This window comes from Schistocerca piceifrons, chromosome 2, assembly GCF_021461385.2.
Source record: "Schistocerca piceifrons isolate TAMUIC-IGC-003096 chromosome 2, iqSchPice1.1, whole genome shotgun sequence".
NCBI classification, from domain to species: Eukaryota; Metazoa; Arthropoda; class Insecta; order Orthoptera; family Acrididae; genus Schistocerca; species Schistocerca piceifrons.
The window spans coordinates 701899896-701916473 of record NC_060139.1 but is presented as its reverse complement, the minus strand read 5'-3'; the positions used below and the strand labels follow the sequence as shown (position 1 = coordinate 701916473).

The 16578-nt window shown below is 40.2% G+C and overlaps 1 protein-coding gene across 1 annotated transcript in view; it reads left to right on the top strand.

Moving 5' to 3' along the window:
* LOC124776544 (U6 snRNA-associated Sm-like protein LSm4) overlaps positions 1 to 16345 on the top strand; it is a 67551-nt gene extending 51206 nt beyond the window's left edge. Inside the window, exon 5 of the mRNA XM_047251575.1 lies at positions 15917 to 16345. Coding sequence (XP_047107531.1) covers positions 15917 to 15993 — 77 coding nt within the window. The 3' untranslated portion in view covers positions 15994 to 16345. The remainder of the gene's footprint in view (positions 1 to 15916) is intronic.
* Positions 16346 to 16578: the final 233 nt, after the last annotated feature.

The following is a 16578-nucleotide window of genomic DNA, read 5'->3' as shown; positions in this document are numbered from 1 at the left end:
AGTTGACAGTCCAATGGTGCAAGGTCTGGGCTGTATGGTGGATGTTCACCTGGCACCCAAATTTTTCAATTTTCTCACAAACCAGAATAGCAACATGGAGGCAAGCATTGTCATGAAGTTTGACTGTCAGCATTAATGTTGTGGCATTTGTCACAAAGGACACGACGCAGCGTAACCAAAGTTTTTACACAGTCTGCAGCCTTCACAGTGGTCTCATGTTCAGTAAAGTCCACCAGTAACATACCATACATATCCCAAAACACTGTCACAAACACTTTCCTAGCAGACTGGGTCACTTTGAATGTTTTTTGTGATGGAGAACCAGCATATTTCTGTTCCATAAAGGCTTGCTTGGCTTCGGGTGTGTATTGGTATGTCCACGACTCATCATCAGTGATGATACCTTTAAAAATTCATGCCATTCTGCAGCATAATGCATTAAATGATCCAAGTTTGTCATCATTCGCTGGTCCTTGTGGTTGTCTGTCAGGTTCTGAGGCACCCAGCATGAAATTTCAACATGTCATGAACAATATTGTACACTGCACCATAGGAAATATTGAACTGCCATGATAAAGTTCACAGTTGTTAAAAATTGCTACCTCAATGACACCAACATTCTGTGGGGTTGCAGCTTAATACTGGCCACCCACTGTGGTGAATCACTAAGGTTCACATGGCCCTCCTGGAAGAATGTACACCACCTGGAGACATTGCTATGATCGGTATGGTTGTCCTCACACATTTCCCTGAGAATTTCACTCTGTTTAATATAATTTGGTCCACAAATATCGAAACACTTCTCTGCTCTTCACAAGTTGATGACAGTATCATGCGTGCCTTGTTCGTTTTGTAGTCCCAGTTTCTCTCGCTAGAGCTGCATATGAAAACAAAATACCCTCCATAGTGCAAACTTCAAACTATATTGTCATGAAATTTCAACATCTATCTGCAATTTCAGGAGAGAAAAAAATTATTGTGTGTTACTAACTGAAGTGTGCTAAACTTTTAATATAAATTATACCTCTTAATGATCAGTTTATGACTACATTTAAATTTTTTTAAAATGCAGCCAGCAAAAGCCATTAAATAGGCAACCTGTAACTGGAACTGTGCACGAAGTTAGCCATTTAATAATATAGGTGATTGATATGCTGATAGACCTTCTTGTAGAAGCTATTGTAATAACACAAGTACTCAGTTTACTTGATATAATCCTCAACTGCTGTTCAGATGTAAGCACCAAATTTTGTTTCAGTTGGACAGACAACTTTTATATAAAATATCATTCCATCATAAATAAAACAGTAGCTCTTATTGGTTAGAAAATGGGACACTGATTCATAAATGATTTAGCTGTGAAGCAGTTGCTGCAGACACTAACTGCCACAGTAGGGACATGGGTTATGGAAACCCTTGTCTTCTCACATGTAAGTGTGTGCCAAGAGACATGGGAACTGTTCTGGTGTTTTTCACACTGAGCACCTTCCTTTGGTAAAACTGTAAAGAACAGTAAGCAAACAGTGAAATGAAATGTTTCATCTAATTGAAGTTGAAGTTGCTTCTCTAAGTGGAGGCACGTATAATCCTGTGACAGAAGGGAAATTGCGTCTTGTTTTGTGTTCTCAAAAAAATATTCAGAATGCAGCAGAACAGTGGAATTTTCCACCTGATCAGTATTCTAACTAATACAAAGCAAATTTTACAGGAGAACAAAGAAACTTCTTTTATACTTACCTACGTAGGAGTTTTGGATGTGTGGTAGTACAGTCGAGGTGAAATGCCACTACATATTTCTGTGACAGTTATTGCACAATTGCTTAAATAATCCTTTCAAAAAGTACTAATTCAGTTTTCTTGGACTAATGAAATAGCAGTATTGTATTGCTGAAACAGGTTGATTTTTCTATATTAATCATTGCAGAAATAGGAATCCAAATCTGCACAAGCAGCAGCACAAGACACTGAAAAATTTAACACCATTGCAGCTTAATTACTCTAAACATGTACATCCAGCATTAAATTTTGCGTCTTCGATACATGCATTTTACCACATGGACATGCAAATCAGCTATTCATTTGGTAGTTGGTATAGAAATATAGTTCTTCAGCTGGGATATGACGACACATGTCAAGTCAGTCTTCCTTTTCGAAGCTTTTCGTTGGAAAAAGGTATCATACAAGACAGGGAAAACAAATATTAGAGGGTGGCAGAGTTATTTTACCAGTACCTCTCAGTCGTTTTGCAATGCTTTGACAGGCGTAGGGTTGCAGAATGTTAAGACTCCCTCTTCTCCATAGTGTAGTAGGGTCATTGGATGAAACATGTAGAATCTTTTAGCAAGAAATGTCAATGCCGTCTTGTAAATCAGTTTATTCACAACCAGTTTCAGCCATAAGACCATTCACAGTGCTGTATTCATAAAACAAAATCAAGAAAAAAATAGCGAACATTGAAATACAATTTACACAGAAAATTCTGATTGTAGATTTTAAATATTTACAAAAAATATCTTTTACAAAGGTAACATCACATGACATTCATGTTTTCAAACATGACATGAACAGCATAGAATGACTTGCAAAATGTAAATCCTCTTCCTTACAGCATCAGTTCAGACAACAAGTAGCCTACTGATAGTCTAGGTCACAACTGCGACCCAAGCTTGGCCAAAGATCGTATGGTCGAAGACGAACTGAGAATAAAGTGAAGTACAACACACATCATCAAAAAGAAACATACACTCTGTGGAAAAATGAACTATTAATGAAACTAGGATTGTAACTATACATATAAAGTCAAAAGAAGTATAGTAAAAATTTCTTACTGGCAATGTCTTACTCGAGCAAAAAGTTTGGAAAATGGTTAGTATCAGCCATAATCTAAAATTTGGTTCTGATTTCACACATGTGCATAGGTCTGTTAAAAGGGAAAATACTGGAACATGTAAATGAAAATCATATTCTATTAAAACATTAATAAATAATAAAAGCAATCACGTACATAGTGTAAAATCTAAATGATATAACAACAAAAATGTTAATGAGTCAGTCTTTCCTTCTCATCCTGTCCAGTAAGTCTCCCCTGCCCCGGCGTTGTGGTGACTTTTCCAAACTCTGCCCCTTTTCTTACACCTCTCTAGTCCTTTTCTTTCACCCCTCTTCCTTCCTCTTCAGTTCTTCTGCCATAAGAACGAGCCTCTCTTTCTGAAAGCTTGCCTATTTAATACCTATTCTTTGTGTATGTTCTCCTCCTCCTGCTTCCAGGTACAAAATCTAAATGACATCATACTTGTATTATTATGTCCCAGTGAAGAACAGTTAGACTATACAGAAAGGATCAGGACACTCATGTAACAAAAACAGCTCAAATTTCAAGTCTTAAGTAAAAGGCTAAACGATAAATCTTGTGTACCAAAGTAAAACTAGATTCAAATCATACATTGGTATGCTATAAACTAAATTATAACAAGAAAGCTACAAGAAGAGACCAAGAGCATCTGAACATAAATAACAATAATGTCATTGCTTACTTTATGCCATATGTGAATAAAGTGCCCAACAATACCAGTATATAAAATTACATTCACAGTACATATTCAGGGATCTACCACTAATTAATTCCATTCTCCTAAACTGTCAGTGATCCCAGCATACCACATTTATCAGTCAGGTTAACAGAGCTGAAGAAGTCATATATATAAATCTGATTTGTCAGAAGAAAACAATATTTTATTTCACACATTAAAGTCACATACAAAGAGATTATAAAACTAGGTGTATGGTAATCCAAGGCATAAAGAGAAAAAGATTATCAAAAAGAAACAGCAACATCTGGACATAAATAGTGCAATTATAAATTAATCCACTTGAACAGGAGATACTGACTACATAAAACTAAGCCCTATTATCTGATATTGTTAATAATGTGAATAAACTACCATAGAAGTATCAGTATAAAAAATTTATCTGCAGTTTCTGTCTGTCAGATATGGCCCCATAGGGCACACAGCTCTTTTGTGAGTATGTGTATGGCATGCTCTGGTCCCAGAGTTATTTCAGACTTTATTCTTTTCCAGACTACTTTACCTTACCCTTCCTTCTCCCTCCCTGCCCTTAATCCTTTCCCTTTGCCGCTTCTGTTCCCTCTCGTGGTGTTCTTGTTAATATCAGCCCGGCTATTCTCTTCTGACTTTGTTTCGTATTGTGATTTTGGTTTGTTTGCTTTTCTTCCTCCTTTTTCAGCTTTTCTTTTTTGGTTCCCCTTAGGGATTTGATGTCCATCTCTAAATTTGACATTTGTTATGTGAGCCAGGACTTCATCCCTGCGTCTGTGGTGGGGGCTCCTCTCCCTATCTTCTTCCTCTCCCACTCCCTTTTCCCCCTTCCTCTCCCTACCCGCCATAGCCCTTTAGCTTTCTTGCTAGGTCACCTGCTCAGTAGCCAGTCCATGTGGTGAGGCCGTTATGTACCCACCTGGCCGAGCCCCTGACAACACAGGGGTCAAACTGCTGGTACCTGCACTGTGAATGCCTTGTGGAGGCTTAGGAGTGGTTACCTATCTTTTCTGGGCATTGGAACTCCCGGCAGTGACCATCATGACAGGCGGCTGTTGCTGTGGCTGTGTGGCGCCAAGCCCAAGATCGGATTGGATGGTACCAGGGCAGACGTTTGGCACACGAAACAGTTTAAACTCTCTGGCCACTCTTCTGCGGCTGTGTCTCTTCCTAGGAATAGTTCTGTCTCAGTTCTGTCACTACCTTCCTGGCTTTTCCTCTTGGCTACTCCCTGGTAGGAGGGCCAAGCCAACCAGCTTGGGGGAGAACCCTTTCCACAGTTCCTGGTCTGTACCAGGACCGACGGGGTGATCTTTGCCACCACCAAGTGCACCCCCTTTTCTTAAAAAAAAAAAAAGGTTGAGAACAAGTTCGGTGAAGTTGAGTCCTACAATTAGATGAGATTTGGCTCCCTCTTTATAAAGGCAAGTTCTGCCAGCCAGTCGGCCTCCCTCCATGCCTGTAACCATTTAGGAGACATCTCGGTGAATATCAGTGCTCAAAAGTTTCTCATTATTACAGGGTGTAATTTTCCATAGGGACCTTCTCCTCCATTCCAGTGATGAATTTGGAGCTAATCTGGGACGACATGGCGTTCATTTCGTCTAGGATTTCCAGAGAGGTCCTACATTGGCACTTTCATCCTGGCCTTTGGGGGCATACCCTGCCCAAGAAAGTCAAGGTCATGGTATACAGGTGTGACACCAAACCATTCATTCCACCTCCCGTGCATTGCTTCTGTTGCTTGAAGTTCTGCCACATGTCCTCATGATGCCTTGCCACGCACACCTTTGGTGAATGTGGCCACCCTCCTCATGTGGGGAGCCCCCGCACTCCACTGTCTAACTATGCAAACCGCTCTGGTCTACATTCTCCCCACTCACTGGAGTGTCCAGTGTACACAAAGGAAAAAAGAATCCCCAAAATGAAGATCCTTGACCTTCTCCACTACTTTGAGGCCCAGAAGAGTTTGACTGACTTCATCCTGTGAATTTATCCTCTAACAGTGCCTCAGTTATGCATTCCCCTCCTCCTCACCCCAATTGTACTACCCTCCCCCACCCCACCCCAGCAGCTCCCATCCCTTTCCCTCAAGAAGCCATTCCTCCACGTCCACCTCGACCTCCTCGGCCACCTCGACCTCCTCGGCCAGAGAAGAGATGTTCTCCCTCGGGTCAGACAAGGGACCTACACTCGGAGAGCTCAAAAGCTGCTTGTTGTCTGTCCAACCCAGATGTCACTGCCAGCTATTCCCTTACTGATAACACCACAACACCACCTCCCTCCCACAGAAGTAATAGTCCAAGAACAAGGCCTTCCCAGCATCCCGGGGGGCAGGGGGGGGGGGGGGCAGTTGGCTTTGCCCCCTTGTACCCACTCTGAATCGGCGCCAGTTTTTATGGACGTCACCCCTCCTCATCGGTGACTACCACTGACCCAGTGACATGACTTCCCCTCGGCTTCTTTATGTCTAACCTGGACTCGTGCCACATGATAATCCAGTGGAATTGCAGCGGATATTACAGTCACCTACTGAAATACAACAATTTGTTTCTTCTTATTCTGCATTCTATAGTGCTCTTCAAGAAATGCACATTGATGATGACCTCTCTACAATGATTCGTGTTTATCTGCCATTCTGTCGGTACTGTGCCAGCTCCAAGATACCTTCTGGATGGGTCTGTACATTGGTTCAAACAAATGTCGTTAGTGACTGGCTCCCACATCATACCAACCCAGAAGCAATAGCATTAAGATTACAAACTACCCCAACAATCACCATTTGCAATGTCTACCGTATTTACTTGAATCTAAGCCGCACTTTTTTCCGGTTTTTGTAATCCAAAAAATCGCCTGCGGCTTAGAATCGAGTGCAAACTAAGCGGAAGTTCTGAAAAATGTAGGTAGGTGCCGCCACAACTAACTTCTGCCATCGAATATAAGTAGCGCTACACAGGCTTCCTTTGTAGGCACAAAGATAAATACTGGCGCCAAAACCTCTGCGTCAGTAAATAAATTTTTTAAAAAAAGGTGAAAGACAAGCTTCTCCGCCCCAAGTTTCGACCACCACATATTCATACATTATCCAACGAAGTAAATATAAATTCCGTATTGTTCATCTTTGAATGTAGCAGCATTTCAATGTACTACGAAAATCCGACTGGCAAGACTGTTTGGGGTTTTTGTCAATATGGCCAACTCTACATTCTGAATTTTTTCCTACCTGTGAGAAGAAATGGTTGCTAATAGGAACTTTTATGAATTGTGAATCACATGCAATATTCTCTTCACCATAAGAATAATATGAATATAAATATTTTGCCATGTATTCTTTCGTGTTTGCTGTTATCTCATTTAAATCCTGTTTGCCTAATAAACTACAAAACTAGAGTGAGATAACAGCAAAAGCGGAAGAATATACATATCATGTCATGTTTATATTTGTATTATTCTTATGCCTAATAGTGATACAGTCAGAAATGAAGCACGGCAGTTGACTAGATTTTTTAAATTTAAGATGACTAATTTCTGTGCAGAATGTAATGTACTAAAGAGGCGTCTGCAAAGATTTTCAGACGGAGAAAAATTTTTGCTAAACTCTCGTTCAGAACATCTTCTATCATACGCAGTCTATTATTTGGTTCTTGTTGATCATTATCAAAGAAAGCAGCAGTGTAAGTAACAACAAATAGCAGTCTCTTGCCTTTGTTTTGCTTTTGAGAACAATTCCTCTTTTTTTAAAAAAAAAAAAAAAAAAAAGCTGCAGTAGCACGCACGAAAGCAAGCCATGCCGCGAGCGACGACAGGTAGTAAACACTCATTATCAGAATGCGACAAACAATGCATGACACAGTACAATAACGCATTTTCAGCTTAGAGTGACGTAAACAACTATAACATAGAGAACGTCACTTATGAGATCAGAGAAAAATAAGCAATCGATTGAAACCAGACGAAGCACATGAAAAAGGAAGGGTACCCGTATAAATACGGATGGAGCGCCTGACTCATAGCAATGGCTAGCTGGTAAAGCTTAACTGCTAAGCTTAAGACTCGAACCAAACTGCTGTAGCTGTATAGTCATTCATTCGACATAAATTGTCTCATATTAAAGTGGACCAACTTTGTTTCGATTTGGAGGTGCGGCCTAAAGCTTTTCTCTCCCCTTGAATTTTGAGTCTCAAATTTCAGGTGCGGCTTAGATTCGGGAAAATTTTTTTTCCTTGATTTCGAGTCCCATTTTTCAGGTGTGGCTTAGATTCGAGTAAATACGGTACCTCCTCCAGGTAGGCCCTCTTCCTTATGTTGAACTGCCTATCTTAATACAGCAGCTCCGGCCCCTGTATCTCCTCCTCCATGACTTTAATGCAAACCGCCCCATGTGGGGGAGTGCCACTTTGACGGGTAGGGTCTTCTAATTGACCAATGTATTACAGACTTCAATTTGTGTCTCTGCAACATTTGGTGCCCTATCCACTTCAGTGGCACACTCGTGGCACCTTCTCTGCTGTCAATCTCATGATCTCCTCTCCTGCTGCTCTCGTGGCTTCACTACATTGTTCACCCCCCTCCCCAAATGATAATCTTTGTGACAGTGACCACTTTCTGGTGATTGTATCATTCCCCCCACTGCTGCCAGGCAAGCAGGCCCCATGTTGGGCATTCTGTAGTGCCAGTCAGCCTTTATATACGTCTACTGTGCACTTAGAGACCTCTCTTGGATTGCATTGTTGCCATCATGCAAGTTGCCTCTGACACTGTTCTTCATGCCACTGGCACTGCTATTCCCCTATCACAGGCCCCCCTTGTCATCGACCGGTACCATAGGGGACCAAGAACGCAGCAGTTGCTAGCAAGGACTGCTGACTGCCAACGGGTACTGCAACAATTTAAACAATACCCTTCACAGACCGACCTTATTGTTTTTAAACGTCTCCATGCTAAGGCTCGCTACCTTATTAAACTAAGTAAAAAGGAATGCTGGGAGCACTACGTTTTCTACCTGGAGACGTATGCCTCTTCATTGCAGGTTTGCTTCAAGCTCCGTAGCCTCTGGGCCACCAGCAACAATCGACTGCCCAGGGTCTTAGCCTACAGGGTGCTCTTTATAGTAATCCATTGGTCCTTGCAGAACACCTCACAACACACTTTGCAACAGCATCAGCATCCTCTTCCTATCCTGCTACCTTTCTCTGGCAGAAACAACGAGTTGAAGAAATCCCCTGTGTTTCAACCTCCACCAAGCTGAAGTCTACAATGAACCCTTCACTGAATGGGAATTCTTGCAAGCTCTTTCCTCTTCACATGACATGGCCCCAGGCCCAGATTCCATCCACAACCAGATGATCCAACACTTGGATGTTACCCAAAGGCAACTCAGGGTCTTCAACCGCATTTGGCTCACAGGTGCCCTCCCCTCTCAATGGCAAGATGGCATAGTTATCCCTGTCCTTAAGCCTTGGAAGAACCCAACGTCTCTCGAGAAGCTGCTGACTGATTAGCAGGAGCAACATACTGTGTAAACTGCTCGAGAGGAAAATTAGCTTCCGATTATGTTAGGTACTCAAATCTCGTGCTTTTAGTCCCCATACCAGTGTGGATTCCGGGAAGTTCGATCTACAACTGACCATTTACTCAGATTGGAAACAGTAGTCTGACAGTCTTTTACTAACCACAACACCTTATTGCAGTCTTCATTGACCTACATAAAGCATACAACATGGCTTGGCGCCATTGTATTTTAGTTACCCTCCTTGACTGGGGCTCTAACGCCCTTCTGATTTTTATCCGCACATTTTTACCCCACCAGCTCTTCTGTGTTAGAGTTGGCACTTCACTCAGCACCCCTTGGATCCTGGAGAACGATGTCCCACAGTGTTCTGTGTAAGTGTCACACTCTTTATCACCATCAATGGGTTTGTAACCTCTGTTGGGCCTCTGGTTACACTGGCATTGCATGTCGATGATTTTTGCACCTGATACAGCTCCCACTCTAAGCCATCTGCTGAACACCAGTTCCAAAGCTCAATCTGATGGGTCTCTGCATGGGCCATGGGCTCTTTCCCATGGCTTGCAGTTTTACCCAGACTAGATTATGGTTGTCAAGTTTATGGCTCAGTGGCTCCTTCCACTCTGACGTTACTTGACCCTGTTCATCAGTATGGGGTACATCTGGCTATCAGTGCCTTTTGTACTAGTTGTCGACAGTCTCCTCGCAGAAGTAAGGATTCCCCCCTCTACAAATACGACAAAGCCAGCATCCTGGTTTCTTACGCAATCGCCATTCGACGATTCACTAGCCATCCCGTGTACCCTGTCTTCTTGGCAAACGAGGGATGCCTCACTCCTGATACCCACCCTTGGGTGGGATTGCCAGTTGGAATGCATCTCCACCTCCTCTCACTGGGAAGAGCCCTGTTTTCCTCCTGCACCCCTCCTTGGATGTTGCCACAACTGTGGATTAGGGCTGACCTATTCCACGGTCCTAAGGTCTCCATTGCCCCTATGATATTCCGGCATCTTGTATGTTCCATCCTTGAAGATTTCCATAGTGCTATCATTTCCTATGCTGATTGTTCTGAAATGACATAAGGCGGGATATGCTTTTATGTCTCCTACTGGTATGGAATACCATGTACTGCCGGGATCATGTACTGTGTTCACAGCAGAGATGCTAGCCATTAACAGGGCCCTCCGTTTTGTTACTTGGGCCTCCCCCCACAATGTTTGAATATGTACTGACTCAATGAGCAACCTGCAGGTTATGGACCAATGCTTCTATCACCACTCTTTGGTCTCTGCTATCCATGACCTCCTTTCTGCCCTTGGCCATGTCGCCTGCTCAGTTGTCTTTATCTGGATCCTAAGTTATGTCTGCACCCCAGGCAATGAACTGGCTGGCTGTTTGGCTTGAGAGGTAGATACGTACGCCCCATTCCTTTTCGTGATTCCAGGTGCAGATATGTGGCTGTACGTCAGATCTCTCTTTATCCAAAAGTGGAATGACATCTTATGCACTACCGCTCTTAGTAATAAACTTCCCACAATCAAGGAGAATACTGTAATTTGGCGCTCTTCCTTCCACTCCTCTCTGAAGGAGTCTATGCTGTGTACACACCAGTAATATTAGGATCACCCATTGTTTTCTTTTGCTTAATGGGCCACCCCCACTATGTGGTTGTGGAGCCAGACTGACAGTATCCCATATGTTGGTGGAATGTCCTCTTCTTTTGGCCCTTCCTTGCCTTTAATATTGGCAGATAATTCACAGGTGATTGAACTGGTCCTTAGTTTTCCTACATGAAAGTGGCTTTTATTTTCAGTTATAAGGTTTTGCTTTACTCCTGGAGCAGGGCAGTGTAGCTCTCATTGGGGACTCTCTTGATGTTTTCTTGGTCAGGAACATATGATCACTCCCCGTGCAAAGACCGCACTTGTATCCCGGTGTTTTTCTACTTTTTAGATTTGGCTTACCCTTTTATACCTCCTCCTATGTGTGTTTTTTAGCTTCCTTGATTTATAGTTGGACCCCTCTAGCCGGATCCACACACTTTCAGTGGACACCTCTATCTTACGCATGTAATTTTTCAATCACAGGATTGATGACCTCACTGTTTAGTTGTATAACCACCCTCCCTCAATGTGGCTACACGATTCCAGTATTACTCCGTATTGACATTAGAATGATGTACTTGTATGTTGATCAGTGGTAATATAAAAGGTTAAATATGAAGTCCTGTTAGGGTATCACCTATCACATCCACTGTGTTGATTTGTGTAAGGACAAAACATCAAGGAACAGCAACCAAAATGGAGAGGGGTGGGGACGTAAGTGGGATCGAAGACATTTTTATTTTAGGCTGTAGCCACACTTCTGCAGGTCGCTAATATACCGTATTTACTCAAATTTAAGCCACACTTTTTTCTGGTTTTTGTAGTCCAAAAAACCACCTGTGGCTTAGAATTGAGTGCAGAGTAAACGGAAGTTCTGAAAAATGTTGGTAGGTGCCGCCACAACTAACTTCTGCCGTCAAATATATGTAGTGCTACACAGGCATGCTTTGCAGGCACAAAGATAAATACTGACGCCAAAACCTCTGAGTCAGTAAATAAATTTAAAGAAAAGGTAGAAGAATGTAAACATTATGCCATGTATTCTTTCGTGTTTGCTGCTATCTCATTTAAATCCTGTCTGCCTAATAAACTACGAAACTAGTGTGAGACAACAGCAAACGCGGAAGAATATACATATCATGTCATGTTTATATTCGTATTATTCTTATGCTGTATAGTGATCCAGTCAGAAATGAAGCATGGCAACTGACTAGATTTTTAAATCTAAGATGACTCTAATTTCTGTGCAGAATCCAATGTACTAAAGAGGCGTCTGCAAAGATTTTCAAACTGAGAAAAATTTTTGCCAAACTCTCGTTCAGAACATATTCTATAATATGTAGTTTATTATTTGGTTCTTGTTGATCATTATCAAAGAAAGCAGCAGTGTAAGTAACAACAAATAGCAGTCTCTTTGCCATTGTTTCGCTTATGAGACAATTCCTCTCTCTCTTCTTTTTTTTTTTTTTTTTTAAAATTGTAGGTGGCGGTAGCGCGCACAAAAGAAGCAAGCCATCCCACGAGCGGCGACAGGTCGTAAACACTAATTATCAGAACACAACAAACAATGCATGACACAGTACTGTAATGCATTTTTAGCTTAGAGTGACGTAAACACCTATAACAAAGAGAACGGCACTCATCAGATCAAAGCAAAATAAGCAATCGATTCAAACCAGACGAAGCGCATGAAAACGGAAGGGTACCGGTATAAATACACATAGCAATGGCTACTTGGTAAGCTTAAATGTTAAGCTTACGACTCGAACCAAATTACAGTAGCTGTATTTTCATCCATTCGACCTAAATTATGTCTCATGTTACAATGGACCAACTTTGTTTCGATTTTGAGGTGCGGTCTAAAACTTTTCTCTCCCCTTGAATTTAGAGTCTCAAATTTCAGGTGCGGCTAAGATTCGGCAAAATTTTTTTTCCATGCTTTCGAGTCTCAATTTTCAGGTGCGGCTTCGATTCGAGTAAATACGACACTTTTGATTACATATGAAAGTTATTCAAATCATGTTTGTTATTCAAATAATGTTTAAGTCAGTCTGTTCGTAAAGAACTCTATCTGGGTGTGAAATAAGTTTGTGAAAATTTCAATCTCTTCTAGCAAATTCATATTAATATCTTTATGAACTTTCTGTAATAGTTCCACCAGATCTGAGATGAGATGTTGCCTAGTGTAAGATTATGTGCTTTCAACTTGGTGAATAAAGCATATGTATTGCTGTGATATGCATGTCATTTGAACCCTATTCTTAGTTTCGTACCTGTCTGACTGATATTAGTTTTGTCACATTGCTGACAACTGATTCTGTAAACTCCAGATTGATCATTTATAAACTCCTGACCAATGTCATGTTTTTTCCTCAACTTGCTATCAGTCTGAAATGATAAAAATGTTACTTCTCTTGAAAAACTGTTTAACATTCTCAGAAACATTCCCACAATAAGGCAGAACTGCATATTTGTAATTTTTTCTTAAACGTATTTTCATAAGTACTTTATTCTCCTTCTCAATGGCTCCTCAATTGGTACATAAGTATATAAATTCACTACATCAAAAGAGCGTAAAGCAGTGTTATCACTCACATGGATCTCATTCAAAAATCTGACCAATTCAGCACTGTTCTTGATTATATATTTCTCACAGAAGATGTAATTATTATTAATGGTGCTGTTAAGCTTTTGACTAAGCAACTAACCTCAGCTGTTGATGTAATTGACAATCAGGCTAAATGGTATGCCACTTTTGTGTATCTTATGTTGGTTTAAACCTAGATGATTTTGAGTACATAATAAGTGTATTCTTTTTTAAATTCATTTAATACATATTGAATATTACTTTTTTGTCGGGGATTTTTAGAAAGAATGTGCTCTGGCTATCAAGTTTTGTCCTCCAACAACCTCCTCGTTAACATTTTGTGATATTCAAGTTTATTAACTTTGTCTCTCTTATTTTCTTGTACATGTAAAATCTAGGATGGAATGAAACAATATAATGAAAAGGAGGAACTCACCATATACTGGAGATGCTGAGTCGCAGATAGGCACAAATAAAGCTTTCAGCCTGTAAGGCCTTCATCAAAAACACACACACACACACACACACACACACACACACACACACACACTGTGTGTGTGTGTGTGTGTGTGTGTGTGTGTGTGTGTGTGTGTGTGTTGTCTACTTTTGACAAAAGCATTGGGCTGGAAGCTTTATTTGTGACAGTCTTTTGTTGTGCCAATCTGCGACTCAGCATCTCCGCTGTATGATGAGTAGCAACTTTCCTTTTCATAATATTGTTTCTTGTACATGTTGTTTAATAAATTTAGCTATCTTACAGGACATGTAATTTTCCTGTGCTAATGAACACTCAGCTTTCAAAGATTAATATTTTTGTACTTGCAACTGGTCTTTTAAAATTGTTATCATTAACTGAAGGATGTAAGTTGTATTTTACCCCATTTTCTAACACTTTGAGCTCTTCATTTGAGAATGTAATGTTTGGTAGATTTACTACTCTGTCATAAAATTGGAATTCTGCTGCAGGATTATTAGTATATGAACACTTTCTTATGTCTGTCTCTAAAAGATTGTCTTTCCAAATCAATATAACAGTCAGCTGTTTCACACATTGACCAGAGGTATCCCCAATTTAGCATTTTGCCCAGTAACAAGTGGGACACACACTTTCACTTTTTTAGTAAGAGTGAGCTCCTTATATTTCACTTTCAACTCTTCTTACAAACATATTTTTTCAGAACACTTTCATTTTCTAAGAAACATAATCTCATACCTTTATTTTTACGTGGCAAACATGGGTACAATATTTGTCAATAGGCATTTTTTGATGAATGTAATTGCAGCCCTACATTCATTAGTTTCCTTTTTGGTTACTGTTCCCTGATGATTTATCCTCGCATAAATCAGTAGAGTGAAATAGAATGTGATAAGTGACAATCTTTCAAGATTTCATATCTATGTTTTTATATTACTATCAATTAACATAATAGTGTATCATATTAATGTCAGTATGGATGTAATACTGGAATCGTGTAGGCTCATTGTCTAAATGGCATGTGGTGTGTGCTGTAGTACAGCCACAGCTTACATGGAAGGTCCTGTTATAGTAATCGTCATTTAGATTTTACACTACATGAGTGATTGCTTGTAGTATTTGACAAGGTTGAAATACAATATGATATGATGTTGGTTTACATTCCCCACTATTTTTCCTTTTAATAGACCTATGCATAGGTATGGAATTGGAACCAAATTTAAGATTACTACTAATACTAACAATTTTGCAGACATTTTACTTCAGTAAGACATTATTAGTAGTCTGCTTCTTGTTGTTTGAGCCAGTGCTGCAATGCTTAACACTTATATTTCTTTCTGTTAAACCTTTTTTAATTCCTTCGGCGTTATCAGCACTAACCATATACATGAAGAGTTTGCCACAATATGAATGTGCATACATTTGACACACTAGATTTTAATTTAAAATCACTTCTAAAAATATCTCTGTACATATTTTCACTGATATTTAGTTCCGGGCAGTACTCCAGGAAAAAGACTTAACATTTTGTGCACTCTCAGATCTGAGCTTAAATAGCAACTGATTCCTTCAAAAGTAGTGGCTTTCTAACTTAGCAAGATGATTCAACGTGTGCCAGTACATCTGCTGATGCTTCTCGAAATCAGTTTCGAGCAAAATCGAAAAACCATTACTGTGCTAAAGGGAAGTTTTCAGACTTTCTGCCCCAGTCAAAAAGACATAAAGATGTTAACTACTACATAAATCATGAAAAATCTTCAGCAGGTTGAAAAGTTGTTTTTAGAAATAACTTGAATGTGTGCCTCATTAGACGCGATTTCTATGCGCATGAGAAGTGAAAAAGTAAACTTTTAACATGTTAGAAAGGTTCATCCTGTTTTTTGTGTGCTCAGCCATCCATATATAGAAAGAATTTCCAGTGAGGCTGTATATCATTTGAATAAGACCATAGAGTGATGAATAAAGTGCCTTCTTCAAATATTACATAGCCTCAACAGAATCAAGTCTTCTTCAAATCAATGTTTTGTGGCTATGGACCCAACGACAAGGGAAAAAATCCATCACCATGCTGTTAGCATATTATTCAAACCTTGAACCCCCAACCACTAACAGTACCTTTAAAGCTAACTACACATAGTGTATGTGAAAGTTTCTGATTAAGCTTGTTTCTCATCTGTTTCATAGGCACTTTTGGAGGACGTGGTGGGAGACCAGGACAGCTAGGTCGAGGAGGCAGAAATCCCAAGCAAGTGAAGAAGTGAATGGGCATGTGACTCACTGACATTTCTGCAATGAGTGCTGTTTTAAAAAGAACTGTTATTTTTGTACTGGAACCACTGTGATCTAAATGTTCTGCAGATGCTTTAAGTGAATTGTAAACAAATGAGAGGTTAATGATGTACTTCATTATCATTATTATTGTTATGTGCTGTGTAAAATGTGTCAGACAGATTCCTTGAGTTTTATGCCCTGAGAGGAGAGAAAGATTTGTTGTTATCCTTTTTTTACTAGTCAGAATGGACATACAAAATAAATTTATGAACTACATACTGTGGATACTTGCAGTGTAAGACTATTAATGCCTTCAGTTTCTAATAAAATGACTAAACAATTTGCAGTAGCAATTTTCTGGGGCGTGTTGTGATTTCCCTAGCAGTCGGCACTTGTAGAATCTGAGTGCAGGTTTTCTGATTTTTACTTCACAATGTAGTGTATTATTTCCAAGGAGTGACTGCTTGACGTCAGTCATCTGCTCTTGTAGGAGAGCTGCTAGATAACATTACCTGCTTTCACAAGGCATCATGTGACTTGAGGAATGTATTAAAAGTGTGATTAGTTCCTGCACT